The sequence below is a fragment of the Rhea pennata genome, chromosome 1 (assembly GCF_028389875.1).
Source record: "Rhea pennata isolate bPtePen1 chromosome 1, bPtePen1.pri, whole genome shotgun sequence".
In the NCBI taxonomy this organism is placed as follows: Eukaryota; Metazoa; Chordata; class Aves; order Rheiformes; family Rheidae; genus Rhea; species Rhea pennata.
This window is the reverse complement of record NC_084663.1, coordinates 215035828-215054987: the sequence shown is the minus strand read 5'-3', so window position 1 is coordinate 215054987 and position 19160 is coordinate 215035828. Positions and strand designations below refer to the sequence as shown.

Genomic DNA, 19160 nt, shown 5'->3' with positions numbered 1-19160 from the left:
TTAAGAAATCCAGAATTAATGGAAACAGTTGGTACTGTATCACATTATAACTTGGGGGCAAGAAATGCTCCGAAAGTCCACTCCACATTTGCAATGTATGTTAACGCTCCTATTTCTATAGTAGAGACTGCCTGTAGACTATGAAAACATGAAGGAGGGAGATGCTGTCAATATATAGGAAGGATTAAGCCCACTGCCTCACACAAAGGCACAAGGAGTCTCAGCCTTTCTGACGTGAGGTTAGATAGCTGTGGAAATCTAGAAGCCACTTTTCCATCCATGTTTTTGAATAAAAATAAGGATGCTTTAAGGATGTTTTCTTAGCCTCTGAATTCAGCCATTTTGGGAGGGATTCATTGCATCTCCTTTAGTTCAACTGCAAATATATATAAAAAAAAATATATAGGTATACTTATGTGATTTTAATCTTTTCTTTTTTTTCTTACTTACCATGGCCTCGGAGATCTAAAGCCACAATCCTACACTGAATCCTGTTAATGACTGCAGACTGCAAGAAGGGACAAAGAAATAAGATTTGTAAAGTGTCACACCTTGTCTACAAAAGGGTTGCTAACATTAAGCATTCCCTGAGCCACCACCAAATGCTAGGATGGTGTAACAAGTACCCTCCACTGCTAAGAAGTGGCACAAAGCCCCACAGAAAGCAAGATATTCTGTATAAACTACCTATAGTTACCTATCTATAATTAACTAAAGCTTCATCCTTTCTACCACTGTTCAACGCCATCTTCAAGGACATTTATTTCATGGGGCATGAGATATTCCGTATTTTTCCTAGGATAATGAATTCAAGCTCTGTAGCACCTCTGAAAAACCAAAGGGCAGCAGTAGGATTGCACAGACGCTGAAATAACGCCCTCCCCCTTCCCAAAGCCCCACGTATTCCAAAATTAGCCTTGGCTATACAGCAGACATGAAAATGAAGCAGCTGCTTTGCAGCACACATTCAATTTGCTCGCATAGAACAGAATTTTACAGTAATGCCCAAATGTACCAAATTGATTAGTACAAAGAGGTAGGGGGAACAGGGGAGGAATCTTTTTAAAGCAACACCAGGCTGATGTACAATTACGCCTCTTTATTTGTTCCTGACAGCTCAATTTACATAACTTATTTCAGGCATCACAGTGATGAAGTGGCATTCTTTGCTGAAAGGAAGACTTTTGTGTTAGGGAATCATCGATTATTCAAATAACGGCCCTGCAAGAATGGGGGAATTTGTTGAGAGATTCTTAATAGAAACACCTACATAACCAGCAGAAATCTGAAAATTACCCATGAAAATGCCTCATGTTTTGGCTCTTCAGCTATTCAGCTCCTAAATGACTGTAGTAATTGCTGTCCCAGCTACTGAATCTAGAAGTTAATATTTTAAGACCTGCTAAAGTCTTGAAACCTCCATTTGTAGTAAGGGGCTTATATAGCTAAGGAATAATCCACCTAGTCAGATGAATAGTCTGCTGCTAAAAAACAAACCATTGTAGAAGAGAGTAAAGAACGAGAATCAGTAACATGATGTGACAGAACGGGAAGCTTTCCAACACCCTGAGTTTTACCCAAACTCAAATACTTTGGGTAAGAGAAGTACATCATCCAAGAAGCTACCAGGCCAACAGGCAAAAGAAGAAAGCAGCCCCCTGCTCCTGCAGGCTATTATTGCATTTATAGAAACTTACTCTCAGTGCCTTCCCATTTGAGTTTTGGGGTCTTTAAGCTCTGGTTCATTCCAAATATTTACCACTTGACTGCTTGGGACAAACTTATTTCAGAACACAAACAAGAAATAATTTGATACTAGCTATGCAAAGGGATGAGCTAATTCTTGTAGCAATTTCTTTCTCTAGATGCACAGTCAAGTGCAAGACATCAATGTATCTGAATCTCGTACATGATTTAACTTTGTTAACTGCTAACAGTAGCATAAAAAGCCAGTTCCTGTTAGGTCTAGTGTTATAACTGTAGTCACTTCACTATATTCCATAAACTATGCCTAGATCCTGAAGCGTAGAAATGGTATTGGCTTCGCTGTTGGGACTAGAGCTCTAGAGAGGGTGGGAGCTTCTTGCAGAAAGCCTGTCCGTTCACTCAGGAAAGCGTGACTTGATATTTGTGCCTCTGTCTGATTAAAAGCAATGACCTTTCCTACAGCTATTTAAGGCACTTGCCTACCATAACAATAAACACTAGACTAGCAGAGAAAACAAGATCCATCCATTTTGGTAACTAATGATCTACAAGAAAACATGTACAGAATTTAGTAAGATAGACATAAGACAAACTTCAACACTTCCAGGAGCCCTGTATCTGCAATAGTTTCTGCATAAACTGAAGTTGTACATGCAAATGAACTGGGTTAGGTGTCAAACTACAATTCAACACCAAAATTACAGCCCAGTTAGCAAAGAATTGTTCTAACATGTTTCATTTTTGAGTAGTAGGATTACTCAATAGCAGTCACTAAAAGCAGTTGGTTGTAACTCCTTCTTGTCACTCATTTGAATCTCCACTTAAAGGCTAACTGGTCTAAAGACCATTGACACATCACTTCATGTTTCTGAGAGCTGCTTAAGCAGCAAATGAGATTTCTAGGTTAGTCAAACAAGACCTCAATCATGCAAAGATGATACTGTTGTGATGAGATAAAGCTGTTGAACTTTCACCAGTAGTCATGGCAAAGCAGACTTGAGAAAAATATGGATCTGCTGTGATGGGCAATGACTTGGTACTTCATTAAAACATGCAAGTTATGTGGCAGACGTAGGTTTGGACACTGCTGCTAACTAAATCCTAGACAATAAACCTTTGGATGTGCTTTGCCTATTTAATATATGCACTGACAGTGAAATATGTACAAGACGAGTCAGGTGCGCACCAGGAATTTATAAGACATCGTTTTCTGAACTGGATTTTCTGTGCTTAACACGGTTGAATGGTTATTTGTCTTCCATGCTTGAAAGACAGTATCTGCATACATATACACTATAAATCAGCAGCTTACTTACAGTAAAAACAGCCCAGGAAAGAGCAGAATGGCCTCCACCATGTAACAACAGCAAGACAGGCCCCTCCAATCCACTTTTGTAAATTCGAAAAGTGTATGAACAGTTAAGAACATTTCATAAAGTTATCTGAAATAAGTTATTGAGTTTAACATATTCTGGAGACTCCAACACGCTCAATAGTATTTCATTTCTACCGCTGCCTAAACAAGGCCTCATTTCTGCCTCTGATCAAGCAGTACATGCAAGTATAACCTGAGCAAAACAACCCGCTTTAACTTTCAAAAGTTAATCTTCCCACCACCCAGGTCTCCCCCTCCTTGCCACCTCTGCATCTTCTGCCGCACCCATTTTTCTCTGTGCACAACAATGAATCAAATGACTACGGGAAAAATCAAAGCATTACCAACACACACTTTGAAGCACACAGTTTTGACTCACATGAATTTTCTTATTACATCCAAGAAAACATGTCAGACAAACCTGTAACCAACATTTTTAGGGCAATACAATTACTCTCTGGAATATACACTGGTAAAGAAGCTTGACTAAGGTACATGATGTCACCTTACAGTATAGAGACATGGGAAAATGAGTTAAACTATCACTAGTAACAGTGTCACTTAGGGAAAGGCAGGGAACCGGGAGTCAGAACATGTGTTCGCTTCCCATAGCTGTGACCAAGAGATCAGACAAGTCACTTCACCCCCTTCCACTGTTCTTGTGCTCTCAGAGTGCCTCATCTATTGAAATTATAATCTCTTCAGAACAGGAATTCTCCTTTCAACCGCAGACAAATGCGTTCCTCTAAATCTAACTATGCTACCTGAGGTTATCGACCAAGATGTCCCTTTTTCTGCTCAATACTGCAGTGACCTATGGAGCTGCTAGTTGTGAACAGTTCAGGCAGGTGCTCTCTGAAGTATTTCAGCTACAGTAAGCTGTGTCAGTTCATAGAGTTCAATCAGCTGGAGTTTGTTCGCAAAAGATCTCATGGAGCTGTAACATTACAGAGGGAACTAACTCCACTCCTTAATTCAGCTGTTTCCAAGGTACACATCTGTCTAATACCTATCATGTGGGAACTTACACTGCTATGAAAGACAGGCCAGGAAGGTGAGGGGCTGAGTTGCTCTTCATGCAAGAGAACAACTGGAATGTATTAAGCTTTGCCTAGGGGTGGATGAAGAGCAAGTCGAGAGCTTATGGGTAAGGACTAAAGGGCAGGTTAACGGGCCACCTGATCAGGAAGAGGAAGTCAGTGAGGCCTTCTACAGACAGCTGGAAGTAGCCTCAAGATCACAGACCCAAGTTCTCATGGGGGACTTCAACCACCCTGATATTTTCTGGAAGGACAACACAGCTTGGCACACAGAGTCCAGGAGGCTCCTACAGAGCACTGATGATCACTTTTCGACAGAGGTGGTGGAAGAGCGCCAACAAGGAGAGGTGTGCTGCTGGACTTTGTACTAACAAGCAAAGAAGGACTGGTTGGAGATGTGAAGGTTGGGGGCAGCCTTGGGTGCAGTGACCATGAGGATCCTGTGTGGAGGAAGCAAGCCAATAAGGAAGGTCATCACCCTGGACTTCAGGAGAGCAAACTCTGGCCTCTTCAGGGACCTGCTTGGATGAATTCCAGGTTAAGGCCCTAAAAGGATGGAGGTAGTCCAAGAAAGCTGGTTGCTACGCAAGCTTCACTTCCTCCAAGCTCAAGATCGGTGCATCCCTATGAGTAAGGAGTCCAGCAAAGGGGGCAGGAAACCTGCATGGATGAGCAAGGAGCTCCTGGCAAAACTCAAACAGAAGAAGGAGGTACACAGAATGTGGAAAAGGGGACAAGCCACTTGGGAGGAATATAGGAACACCGTCAGAGTATACCGGGATGCAATGAGGAAGGCTAAGACCCATTTGGAATTGAACCTGGCAAGGGATGTCAAGGACAACAAGAAGGGCTTCTTCAAATACATTGGCAGCAAAAGCAAGACTAGGAAAAACGTGGGCCCACTGCTCAATGGGGTGGGAGCCCTAGAGACGAAGGATACACAGAAGGCAGAGTTACTGAATGCCTTCTTTGCTTCAGGCTTTACTGCTATGGCCAGATGCTAAACACCTTCTGTGATAGAATGACTGGTTGGGGAGGTGAGGAGAGAGCAGTGGATGTTGTCTATCTTGACTTCAGAAAAGCTTTCAAGTCTCCCATAACATTCTCATAGATAAGCTCAGGAAGTACAGGTTAGATGAGCAGACAGTGAGGTAAATTGAGAACTGGCTAAAAGGCAGAGCTCAGAGGGTCGTCATCAGTGGCGTGGAGTCCAGTTGGAGGCCTGTAGCTACTGGTGTCCCCCCAGGGGTCAGTCCTGGGTCCAGTCTTGTTCAACTTATTCATCAGTGACCTGAATGAAGGGACAAAGTACCTCCTCAGCAGGTTTGCTGACGATAGAGAACTGGAAGTGGCTGATACACCAGAAGGCTGTGCTGCCATTCAGAGACCTTGACAGTCTGGAGAGCTGACAAACAGGAACTTCATGAAGTTCAAAGGCAAGTCCTGCACTTATGGAGGAATAACTCTATACACCAGTACAGGCTGGGGGCTGACCTGCTGGAAAGCAGCTCTGTGGAGAAGGACCTTGGAGTTCTGGTGGGCAACAAGTTGACTGTGAGTCAGCAATGTTCCCTTGTGCCATGAAGGCCAGTGGGTTTCATCAGAAGGAACGTTGCCAGCAGGTCGAGGGAGGTGATCCTACTCCTCTACTCAGCCCTGGTAAGGCCACATTTGGAGTGCTGTGTCCAGTTCTGGGCTCCCCAGTACAAGAGAGACATGGAGCTACTGGAGAGAGTCCAGCGCAGGGCTACAAAGATGATGAGGGGATTGGAGCCTCTCCCTTACGAGGAACGGCTGCGAGAGCTGGGCCTGTTCAGCCTGGGGAAGAGAAGACTGAGGGGGGATCTTATCAGTGTCTACAAGTACCTGAAGGGAGGGTGGAAAGAGGATGGGGCCAGGCTCTTCAGTGGTGCCCAGCAGCAGGACAAGAGGCAATGGGCACAAACTGAACCACAAGAAGTTCCACTTGAATATAAGGAAGAACTTCTTTCCTGTGAGCGTGACAGAGCACTGGACCAGGTTGCCCAGAGAGGTTGTGGACTTTCCTTCTCTGAAGATATTCAAAACCACGACATGATCCTGTTTAACACGCTCTAAGTGACTCTGCTTGAGCAGGCAGATTGGACTAGATGATCTCCAGAGGTTCCTTCCAACCTCAACCATTCTATGATTCTGTTAAAGGTGACGAGGTACAGCTGTAACATGATAAATCCCAAAGAACTAAGACTTGCTTAAACTTAAGATGCTTCTGCACATCATGTATCCAAAAAGGTCCGTTATGTTTTTTATGTCATTTAAGAAGCCTCGCAGGTGCACATGACAGGTTGCAAAAGCAAACAAGGTATAAATCATGAAAAATTCACAGGATCAACTGGACAAGTACTGTTACTGAGAGCAGAGAACAATGACAAGCTGAGTGAAACAACCAGGAGAGAGAATTTTTCTCTTTTTAAAGCATCACATGCTACTAGCATTACAGAAGTAAGTCGAAATTTGGGCTTGAAGTAGTTTGAAATTTACTTTTCTTAATGGTCGAGCTAGGATATGCATGCTTAAAAATTATCCAAGTATTTAAACTAAAAGGTTGTGTAATTTAAACATAAACAGGAAAAACTGTTTCATTTCGCAATTAAGTATGACAAGAATTTTTATAAATGCTTCTTCGCTTGTCTGCAACACACTTCAGGAAGAGCTTTGAAGATATTTACACAAGTCAGTGAATTAAAAAACTGAGGTGTAGAGCTGTTTAGCAAAGTTCACACAGAAAGAGATGACTGACAGAGCCAGAAACGGAACCCTGGTTCTTCATCCCTGATCCTGCACAGCAGCTTCCTTCATGAGGGCTGCCAGAAAGACCACCACCAAGGCAGTGAACGGCTTAGGCGGTATGTTTGAAAGTGGGACAGATTTACTCCCTGGCTTCTTGGGCAGTCCAGAGCAGATGGTAAAGCAGGTCAAAATACCCTGAAGTACCCCTCAAACCACTTTTGTCAGAGCTCTAGGCAGAGGCAGAGCTGATGGGAAGTCTTATCTCAGTACCACAGCTCATGCTCAACAAATGGCCTGGATAACAACAGCAGCTAGTAGGTGTAAGCAGCATGCGAAGAGAAAACACAAAGCCATATTAAGGTATTTGCACATCAAAGAGGACAGCAGCCATCACTGGATTAAACAGTACCTGGAAGACTTATAGGAAGATTTGCAAAGTGCAATCAGCTTCAAAAGAAACATTAATGAAGCATGAAAATTTATAATGTGGGGAGAAGACTTTGGGGTGGGAACAACAGCAGTTAAAACCTGGTTTGACATTGCCAGAAGTCTCCCTGCTGGCATCACCACCTCTGCCTGGACCAGAGAAACCTCCCTGTCTGCACTCCAGCGAGTGGACTGACAACACCCACACCACAAGCGTGTGCATGTCACTTTGTGGAGCACATTCTCACCTGCACGTCTTTCAGCTGACTAGAGGGAGCAGCACGGTATGTGTAATGCCGGAGCACCCGCAGCTCCCACTGGAGGGGTAGGCAAGCAGGGGATCCCACACTCCTAGAAGAGGGTGCATGGGTTCGCGCTTGTGCTTAGAGGTGCACATGACCGTGAGCATGTTTGTGTGTGTGATGTGCATGCAGAAATAGAACTTCTTGGGATTAGTCATAGAGGGGTGTTTAAAGATATGCAGGAGTTTTATTAACTCTTTAAGTGTTTAGTGTTGCAGTTTACCTGATGGTAAACTGCATACCTGCATGGTATGGCAGATATTGATCCTGAACATATAGTTCATAGACTGCTAGTTAATTGTCATTAATAAAATCAATAAACACCTTTAACCTTGATTTGGTTTAAAACTAATGAACTAAGGAGTTTTTCCTTGCAAAATGTATTATTCAGCTGGTGGTAACACTTGCTTAAATTAACATTTAATAGAGTAAGAAAGCAATACCAGGAATCAACCTTACTAGGTATCTCTACCTACTATAACATCTTATCTGTCAGCTTAGCAGATGCAGCTTTGATCACTGAAACTAATCCATGCAAAAGAAAAAATATTGGGGTAGGGATGATAGAAAGAGAAGAAATACACAAAAGAGTATTGCTGAAGCAAATCCCAGTAAACTCTAAACACACATGATACTACCCCAGTCACTGAGAACAAGAAAAGTTCAATATGGAAAAAAAGGATATATCCTTGCCAGTTTCATTTTCTACCACAACATCTTCCATAGATTCAAAATACTGGTTCCAAAGTACTGGGGAAAAATCACGTTTTCTTCCAGGGCTGTAAGACAAAAAACGTCAGTAAGAAAAAGGTATTTTAAAGTCTTTCATTTAAATTGACATATAGTGGTCATTGCATATGTTTAGCACAATGAGGCAATGTTACAAAATAGTTTAGGACTGGAAGCAAATGAAACATAAAGGAAATTCCCTCTGGACTACAACACTAGAAATTTCACATTCGGTAAGGGAATACCCTCCCTGTTCTGCTTTAAACAGTGTTGTTCCTATTGGGGGCATCATAAAGATGTACAGGAAAAGTAGTGGAGGTACAAAGAGAAGAATATTTTCTTGTAAATCAATAACAAGAAAGACTGAAAAACGGTAATTTTGATTACAGAGACCTAACGTAAGATCAGCAGACTGGATAAAATCAAAGGTGTAGCTAGCCTGGTATCTCAGCCTGTCACAGCACTCATACCATAGGTCGGCCAAGGAAGAAGAGTAAGAACGGGGCAAGCATGCAGCGGTGCTTTCCCACTATAACCTCCCAGCTTGCAACGACCCACCGACCAGGGGCTTACAAAGCCAGAAGTGGAATCTTTTTATTCAACAGCCCTGTACTATCCTTAAAGCAAGCCTGACGCCGATATGACTGGGAGCATTTCCGTGTCTGGAATGCAGGAAGTCATCCTGAATTTATGACTCAGCCCATGAATCACAATTTAAAAAAACCACATCCCTCACATCCCTCTCAGAAGTCACCTTGACACCACACGTTTGAAAAGTAAAGTGTCAACTATTTACTGTACTGAAGCTTACTACTAATCTAGGATATAAGAAATTCAGCATCTTATAATAAAAATAAAAATTAGCACTTGTTCATGAGATTACAGCTTTCCTAGAAATCTCCCCTTTAAGTAGCATCTCATTTCTGTAAGAATTATCATCCAAAAAGGAAATCAAATTGCCCCCATCATTGAGTGGCTGATAGAAAAATCACAAAGAGAAAATTAAACTGAGGTTTACGGAAGGGTGCCTTCTTAGAAACATTGTTGGAAGCAGAATAAATTAAATCCATCATATCTGAAGTCAACAGCAGCAAGTTTTAATTACAGCTCAGGTTTCCTGAAATTTATCGCAATGATTAAAATTTGAACACGTCCGTAAATAAGTTCTGGTATTTAAACTCTGAATATAGGGCAATGTCAGGACAGTGGAGAAGTACAAGGCCAAGTGAATTCTGTCTAGGATTCCACATCTGTACTGCCTCAGCTGACTATAAAGACCATGAGAACATCACCACCACAAAGATCAATAAACACTCCTCAAGCTGCCCTCCTTCCATGTTCCTAGACTTACACAGGCAAAACTACAATGACATCAAGAAATTGCCACGTAATTTTATGGCTCAAAGAGACATGACAGGCGCTCAAAAGTTACAAAAGAGACCAAGTTACTTTCCCAATAATTCTTTGACTAATAAAACATCCTTTAATAAAAAAATTTCATTAGGAAGGACACTATCAGCAATTTAAGTAACAGGTAGTGAATCCAAAAGACCAAAAAAAAAAATTTAGGAACCTGTATACTTAAATTCAGGACCATAATGACAAGCTCATGCAACACAGATGCTGACAGAATACATTCTTGAGATTGGGATTTTCAGGTGGGGCTGCTAGAAGCTTTGCACTTATTCCAGGTAATTTCTGTAATTCCTTTAAAAGTCATAATAGAAACACTGCTCTACATTCGTCAAAAAAAAAAAAAAAAAAAAAAGCACATAAAGTTTGGCAAAGCACATTCTAGTCACTGGAGACTCCTGGATCTCCAAACTATCTAGTTCAAACTAGGGAACTAAGGACCAGAAGCAAGATACATCTGTCACATCGTACGCCACTGATGAAAGAGCACTACGCAGAAAAATCATAAGGGTGGATGCCAGGGGAAGAGAAGGTGCTTTGGAGATTTGGAGAAGGGCCAAAACTACAGCACTGGAAAACGACCCACATTATGATGAAAGATTTGGCTTTCAGGGCTACCTGTGGAACGACAACTTGTCTGTAAGCAAGGTGGTGTGCCAATCTGCTTCGCATCTAATAACTGCTCCTACCTGCAATGGTTTCCTCCATGCTGGGACAAGCCTGTAGGGCACCTTGAGACACTGATGGCCTTGTGGAAGTCTTTCATCCAGCCTGCAAGCCACCGGTCTGCAGAGCCATCAGGTATAATCCTTTATAAGACATATATACAAGGCATCTTCCCAGAGCGCTTGGCTCGGGCCACCCAACAGGCAGAAGAGTCAGGTTGTTACAGCTCCCTAACTTATCCTTATCCTTATCTTCTCCTACCAAGGGAATCAAGGTCCCAGTTTCCACAATCAACAGGTACAGCATCTTTCTGCATAAATTGGCACCTCCCTGCCGGTGCTCTGCAGATGCAGGGAATGATACCTCAACAGAGGCAGCAAAACCAGGCCTGGTTTTCCCAGGAGCACATTTCCAAAACATGAACCATAGGCTTTATTCCTCATATGCAAAGAGACTCATCTCCTCTTCATAATAAGGCTAACTGCTGCTGCAGACTCTTGACAGGTGCATATCACTGCAATAAACGATGCCTTAAATTAACCATTCCTCTGGTACTAATTTCCAGATGTATCTAGCACCTTAGGGAACACAATTCCCTATAAAGTAATGGGTGAATGTAGAAGACCGGACATTACATAATCTAGGACTCTCAAAGGTGCCCAGTTGTAAACTAAATTTTTTTTAAACATCAGTCAAAAGGTGCAGCTGGGCCCTCTCCTCATATCCCCATTACTAATGAAAGGCTCTGCAATCAGAATTTTCCTGATGACTCAGTTGATGCAAAAATCTGTTTCTCAGGCTTTTATTCACTCAGTAAGGCTAAAAGGGTAGTGCTTAATTTTGGCAGTGACATAATCAGGCTAAATTCAAGCCCAGCATACAGGATGAGTAACTGCACCATTTTAACAGGCTTTTTGCACATTAATTCTTCTGGGGGAAACAATCAGCACAGAATATTAAGAGCAGGCACGGGTGTAGGGGGTGAAAGACCTTCTCAGAAGAAATTCTCCTCAATTGAAGAAGTTCCTCCAAAATTCTCTGCTTCCTTAAAGAAACAGAAAAGAACAAAGAAAGTAGCTTTTCAATTTTGTAGAAACAAAACTATTCCCCCCAATATTTCTAGATTAAGAACATAAAACATCCACCCCCTGAATGTTATAAATTCACTTCTGTGGGTTCCCAGACTCCAGTATTGTTCTTGTCAAGCTTCAATTAAATGAGGTGTCACACACCTACATAAACCCAGAAAATATTAATCCCTTCCACACTCTCATCTTAATCTCATTTTCTAATTTAAAAAAAAAAATCACATTCAAACCTTCATCTCTCAAAGGGTACTGCAGATCAAGAACAGACCAATATGATACACACAAAAATGACAAGCCATCATACTGGCAAGAACCAAGTATACCTGCATAGGTGTCCCAGTATTCAAGGAAAAGATAAGCAACATTTGTCAAGATGCCTAAGTAACATCTTGCTAGGGAAAAAAAAAAGAAAAAAAAAAAAAAAAAAAAAAAAAAAAGCACTCCCACTGCAGTTAAGATCCAGAAAAGCAACTAATGCTGATCTTGATAAGCAAGAACTTACTAGGAATTACAGCGAACTCGTATTATCGATAACGCTTCAAGCTACCTCACGACTGTCTATCTTCTAGGGCCACAAGAACTGACGTAATGAGAGAGAGCAAAGGTCCACGCAGTTCTGCAACCTCTCACCAGGAGATCCCAGAGGAGCGAGTGAGAAAGGCTGCAAGCAGGCAACAGCGTACGATCGGCCTCCAACTTCTCGCTATAATCCGGATGGGGATCTCCCGAGGCTGCAGCCTCAGCACCGGGTTACGCTAATGGAGAGTAATTTCCATTAGCTATTCACATAAAATATGAGTCAGTTCCAGTCAGAGCTACTTCCACAACATCCGTGACAAGTGCCACAATTTAATTATCCTTTGAGCAAAAAGGAGTACTTCTGTTTGCCTTTAAGCCCACCGTATGATGTTTGCCTACTCTTCTTTACAGTATTAAAGACTGTATCAGCCTCTGTCACATTGCCCTTGCCTGAGCCACGTCCTTTGCAAGCCAAGAGTCCCAGTCTATCAATGGTGCCCTTGCCCGAAAGCCATGGCAGCCTCCATCACGCTCTCGCTCCGTACCATTCCTGGTTCTTCTGGAGATGGAGAGAACTGCCCACAATTTGCAAAGACCAGAGAACAGAAATCATCCAAATCACCTACTACAGTCTGTTGCCTGATGGCAGTTGACTTCATGTTAAAGAAAAAAAAGCAAAAACAAACAAAAAAAACCCACTCACTGTTCCAAGATCTATTTTCTGAGTGATAGCAGTTGAGAACCCCTAACTGTGCAGATATAGTTAGGATGTGCAGTTCACGACACTGAATTCCATCAGCCTTTTAAAATGCTGCCTTTCATTGCTGTAAAGCTTTTTTTCCACATGTTACAGCTAGTTTTTAGGTTGAGTGTCCTGAATAATTCAACTTGATCAGCAAATATTGTCATCTCCCTAGTTGATCCTTTCCCAGATGATCCATAAATCTGGTAAACAGCAGGATCTTACCAATAACCTCCCTTTCATTATGAGAACCGAAAGTCTGTTCTTAACTCCTTGTTTCCTAGCAGATAATTAGTTACTAACGAGGGGATGATCATCCTTCTTATCTCATGACACTTTAGATTTAAATTTTCTCACAGCAAGAAGTGGTCTTTCCTATCCATATGGAAGGGAAGCAAAACAGGCCAATCTTGAAGCAAGCTGATGACTGGTACTATGCAAGGTAAAGTGTTTTGTTTGTGTGACCAATTAATCCACTTTTTTGGAAAGGAGCCACAGTATGGACAGCCTCTAACACAAGGGACCAGAGAGCCACTATTCTTTTACAGGACACATTAACTTGTTGACTAATGCAAGGCCATTAAAGTAGTACTATATAGGAAAGACGAGGAGATCAAATGAACCTTTGATAGAGCAAGTTCCGGATATTTAGAATTAAAATTAAGCATAACGAAAGACAAGAAGTGAATTCTTCACAGTTGCACACCAATGCTGCAAGCCCGAGTTGTAACACAAGGAATTGGAGCTGCTTCAACTGCTTCTGAAGATCTTTGGCTCAGATCATCTCCCTGTCACAAACGGCAATACCTATTTCAGAGCTGCTACTAATAAGCAGATTTTTAAGCATTCAGGACTAACAGAGGCAATTTTTAGTAGAACACTAACTAAATCAGCTACCAACAGCCAAGTTACGTAGGAAACATCCGTTAATCCTGCTAGGGTGAGAGGACCTTCTTTCCAAGCCCTACATTCCTGCGACTCGGTGGTGTACTCCATTAATTGTAGAGAATACTCTCTTAGAGGAGAGCTTCAACCTGTAAGATGTACAACAGGAGTCTCATTTGGCTAACAGGAAAACATTCTCAGGTTTTAAAAAATACAGCACACAACAATTTCATGAAACAAAAATGAAATTCATGCAGTTGAGAGGAACTCTGCATTGCTCCTCTTCTGAGGGACGATCACAGAATTAATGAAAGTGAAGTCGCGTAGCTAGGAACAGACAGAAGTCACATTAACGGACCAGGACATGCTGACCTGTGAAGGAAAGTCTCCGGAAACAGGCAGTCAATCGGCTGACTACACGCTCCACAGCGCAAACGCGGCGCACGGCTCTCAGACATCTAAAGGACGATCTCAAATCACAGCACAGACTATACTGTTTCCACACAAGGCACTGGTGCCACCATGTCTGGAATGCTGTACCTATGTCTGGAGTCAATAATTCAAGGAGGTAACTGAAGAGGATTTGAAGAACTACATAACTAAGGCTGGAAAAGATGTCACGTAGCAGAAGACTTTAAGGAGCCTGATCTGTTTAAAAATCAATGCCCAGAGTGGCTTGGGGTGAGCAGTTGGGCAGGGGGAAGTGAGTTACTTTATCTCAATTGTTCAGATTCAAGCTTTTTTTTTTAGCCCCTTTTCTCCCCCCATGTCTCTCAGACAGATGTCCTCATGAGATCAGGTAACTCGGAGTCCTTGAAATCAAGTCTCAAGCTTTTTAGGCTAGTTCAGTGCAGCCCTTTCTCCTGCAAGGGAGAAGCCTCCAGTAACTGAGACTGCTGATACGCAATCAGTGTAATGCAGAATAAACCTGCACTGGTAGTGAAGAAGACATCCCGTTCCTTCCCCATTCCTCCAGATTTAACTGCTCCGTGTGAAGAGGTCCAGCTGAAAACAAGAACAGTTTTCACCTGAATCTGTTCTCTAGCTGGCTACCTGTGAGGCCACCAAACACCGTACAGTGGAGAAGATGAAAACGAGCAGCAGGACGGCGCGAGGGAGACTGCTCTTTTCAGCAGCTGCACAAATCCACGCAGGACGGGCGTGATCAGGTAGGCACAGTCTGAAGCTCCTCAAGCCACTGCTGACTGAAAGGGTTAAAGTTTACTCCGTTTGTCCGTAATTCCTAAGCAAGAGCGAAAGCAGGTTAGTCAATTTTCCACCTAGCTGGGAGAAAAACTGAACGGGCAATAAAACTAGAAAAAACAACGGCACAAGCAAAAGACTTGGGAGTATTTTATGCCTCCTTCCACCACAGTTCCTGGCAGCAAAGGTCCAGCACAAAGCCCAGTAACACAACTCCCAAACAGGGGGTGGTCAGAGGCTGATAAGAAGACAGATCCTCGAGGAAGAGCGAGGAAGAGCACTGCACTAGGAAGCTAGGAGGTCAGAGCCAAGCCTTTCCCTGGGAACCTGGCACTCTACTTTTTCTCACACTGTTTGATTTAGAAGTATTAGTAAATACCTCAAAAATCCAGCTTAATGAGAGCTAACAACTCCAGAGAAAATGTTAGCAGTTCTGTGTCAGATACATGAAATACCAGAGAACAACAAATACCAGAACTCCTATGTTCGCCAGGGAATTAAAGGAGAAAGTGAAGAGGACCCGGGAGTTAAAAAACTGTTGTCACTTCTGATGCAAGTATTTGCAGATTGCAATTTAAAGCAAAATACTTCCAAACAATGCTTGGGAGAGTCTAAGTGACCTCTGATTTCATCCTGAGCCCCCGAAAAGAGTAAGACTAAACATGCCGTTTTCCACAAAACGCCTGGCGACTGCACAAGGCTGAGCAACGGCCGACTTTAAACAAACATTGGTGTCTGAACCACACAGAGCAACCACAGCACAGTACTAAACATAATGCACAAGCACCATGATTTTGTCTTTTTCTGAGGGGGAAAAAAAAAGAGCATCTTCAATTTATTATTCTTCTAGAGCTTTTTTCTTCAGTGATACATCAACACACATTCAAAATCAGACGCAAGCCCAATAAACAGCAGCTGTGATTTTGCACCTTCCTATGCTGAAGCAACATTTTGCTGACCAAATATTTAAACTGACAGAACTAATTACTGCTTTTTAAAGTATCCGGTAGACCAAAACAGAAATGGATCCAATATAATAACTTCTTTAGAATAGTCTTTCAACTCAAATCCAGCCAACTAACACATTAAACTGGAATCACAAAAACAAATTCTGGGCACTCTCTACAGCTAATTTTACCCTATTGTGCAGCTTGTCCTCTTCATCATGTAACGAAAATGTGCACATACTGCAAGTGAGCCCACGTGGATTGATTTAAATAAAAAACATTTTGCTCATCAATTTTCAGAGGGGCTTTCTTTCAGTTATTTTCCTAAAGGGAAGAGTTGCACCAAACAGAAAACCATTTTTAGATGTATTCTTTTTTTTCCTGCTGACCTAGAGAACATATTTACAACAATTGGAGCAATTATATGAATCGAGAGAGTTAATTCTCATACGATATTTGAACCTGAACAACAAGACATATCAAATATAACCTATTATGTAAGAACTGCTATGCCTGGCAAGTCGTATTTTAAAAGCCTAAAAATTGACAGAAACAGTATTTTAAAGTCTACCTTAAATATACCAAATGTATAAATTGCTTCTTTATAGAAGTTTTAGGAAAATTTGATTAAAAAGGTAGAGATCAGTTGTCATAATTGAATTAAACAGATGAGATCCAATCATGCCCTTTCAGATAATGAAAAGATCTCAGGACATCATGCACAATTTTTATTCATCCATTGGAACAGAAATGGAAACTCTTCCTCATTTTCAAGTCCTGTTTGGATTCTCAACTCTGAATAAACTATAAGAAAACTAGTGAAAAACTTATAAAGGTCTGCACACACAGAAGCTGTTTGAGCTGTCAGGAGCTGTTTAACTAGTGATTTTATAACTCCATTATTTCTCAGAGAATTCTGACCATAAAGTTGGATTTTATTTCCCTTTCAACTCAGTGATTCGAATTAAGGCCTTAATATGTGTAGTCCATTTCAAATGTAATTGTAGATAGATTTGCTCCTTAAAATAAAAAATGGACATTTAAAAAGGAACTTTAAGTTCCTCTCACTTGTGTGATTTTCATGTACAGCCTGAGCCAGAGAGAGGCATCATCTTCCTCTAAAAAAAAAAAAAAAAAAAAAAAAATAGTCTTTCAATAACATTGTTCTATTCAGTTGAACGACTCAGTCAGAGAGCACTTAAACATAAATAAAGGCAGGAGAGTGCTAAGCTAGCAAAAGAGGGTATTTCTGGAACAGTGCACGCACACGTGCGAGTTTGCAGATGGGAGGGGGGGTTGTAATTTAGGGGAAGCCAGGTAGCAGAAATCAATGCAATGTGCTGTGAAATATGAAGAAATTCAAGCGTACATCTTGTAGCACTGCAAAAGCCTGTTAAAACTATGTTGCAGCAGCCATTTTAGCTATTCAGCCCTGTTTTTATTTAAATATTAATACCAGTGTTGCACTCGAATCAAAGATTCAATATCCCTCCTGCCTCACTGGGCGTATATTTATTTTCTTGAATGTCTGAATTGGAATAAATTTTTGAACACTGAATAGTTGCGCTTTCACAATTATTATTCTGTTGACACACAACTGTAGATATGGAAGAGTCCGCAGACGCAAGCCGAATGAAGATTCACAGTGACGGAGCTGAGCAGAATTCAGCCCCTGTGACATTCTCAGGGCACAGCACTGCACTGCTATTTGTCCAAGTGGCCTAAACTTCTCGAATACGACTTTCCAGTAAAGGGATATAAAGGAGCAATCACACTGGAAAACAGCAAAACTGGAAATGGCAAATAATAAAAAAAAAAATAAAAAAAGCCTATTCTCACTATCTGAATGCAGTAGTAGGTGACATTTTATTGGGAACTACCAAAAGACACATTAACCTCTGAGCAATATATTAAAAAAAGCTACAAAAAATTATTTTGCTTAAGAAACCCTCAACGTAGATGGCAGAAAGCTTTCTCACAAAATTGATAATCTCAAAGTAAGTTTGCAAACGATGTTACGAAGAACACATCCTGCCACTCTGAGCTGCCTTTCCTGTCAAGGATGACTGAAGCTTGAGAAATCTCAGTGCTGCAATAAATTATTTTTCTGTTTGCCTAGAGCAACGTCCCTTGCTCCACCCTTGGTTTCCTAGGACCTGCTTTCAAGCACACTCCACAAAGTCACATCTGACACGGCCTGCCTGGTTGATTAACAAAAACAACAAAACGACCCCATGTGCTCCAGCGCGAGAACTGCTGGGTACCAAGCAAAGAGGGTAGCTGTGGAAAAACCAACTTGCCAGCACCGCGGGATGTTAAGTCTAAACACATTTTAACGGACCTGCTCCCAAGTCAAGAAACTGATTAGAAATAAAATAGTTTTATAAATAAAGGATGCTTAACATAGCAAACAAATGTTTCATTACGTTTCTAATTTAATTATTTTTGTCCCCAGTAAAAGTTGGACCGATTTTAGTACATTAAGTAGATATTTAGTTTATTTCAGCATAGCTGGGTACATTTGCCAGAGCTATTTGTATGTCACACTCTTTTCTTCTGTAAAGCTAATCATATTCGCTGTTGTGCCTGCCTAGAGAATCTCGCACTTAGGCAGACTGAACAGCGTCCTACTAAGGCAGGTGTAAGCCAAACTTAGGTACGAATAAGGGGCATTTAGTTTACAGACTAACAGAGTTCGTAAGCAAGGGACCACCATGCAGCCAGTCTCATCTTCTACGAGCTTCACCAGCAGCAAGAGACAGAAATAAACGAAACGATCACAAAAACGTAGGTTGACAAGTCGGACCCCACGCAGTTCTGACATTTGAAAACGTTGACTAAAACTGAGCCAAAGCCTCCGCTACACCACTAGCACCGGAATTCATTACCCATGCGGCTTTCAGACAAATATTAGAGCTCTTGGATGTGCAATTCTACCAACACGGAAGGATATTCAATACCTATCAAAAAAGCCACTTCACTACCCCACAAAATCTGCTTTCCAGCTCTCCTCTGCTACAATAGCCGTGAAAAAGAACTTGTGGAGTACAACAGCTTCACCTCACCATTACTCTAACTTCACTGTGTCTGTATGCAAGCTTTTGGGGACTCCTTTACACTCAAGTCGTAAGTCTCTCAGGAAGAGGCCACTCGTGTTGGACGTGTAGTTCCTAGCACAACAGAAACATCTTCCATAAAGGGAGTGAACTTCATGTTATTGCAGTAAATTAAAAATACAACAGCATTGTGCAACTGCAGCATGGTAAGCAGCTCCTAAGAGGAAGGATGCTGGAATCCTTGGTCCTTAACCACAACACCAGGTTTCATATCAATTAAAAGGTATTGGGTG

General features: G+C 41.7%; 1 protein-coding gene across 4 annotated transcripts in view; it reads right to left on the bottom strand.

Moving 5' to 3' along the window:
- Window positions 1–19160, bottom strand: part of PPME1 (protein phosphatase methylesterase 1) — a 34805-nt gene that overhangs the window by 12171 nt on the left and 3474 nt on the right. For all 4 annotated transcript variants that reach the window (XR_009957343.1, XR_009957341.1, XR_009957342.1 and 1 more), the window contains exons 2-4: window positions 8305–8398; window positions 3024–3116; window positions 451–508 (exon numbers count right to left, since the gene is read on the bottom strand). Coding sequence is in view for 1 of the 4 variants with exons in the window: in XM_062567484.1 (XP_062423468.1) it covers window positions 451–508; window positions 3024–3116; window positions 8305–8398 (245 nt within the window). In the remaining 3 variants the exon portion in view is untranslated. The remainder of the gene's footprint in view (window positions 1–450; window positions 509–3023; window positions 3117–8304; window positions 8399–19160) is intronic.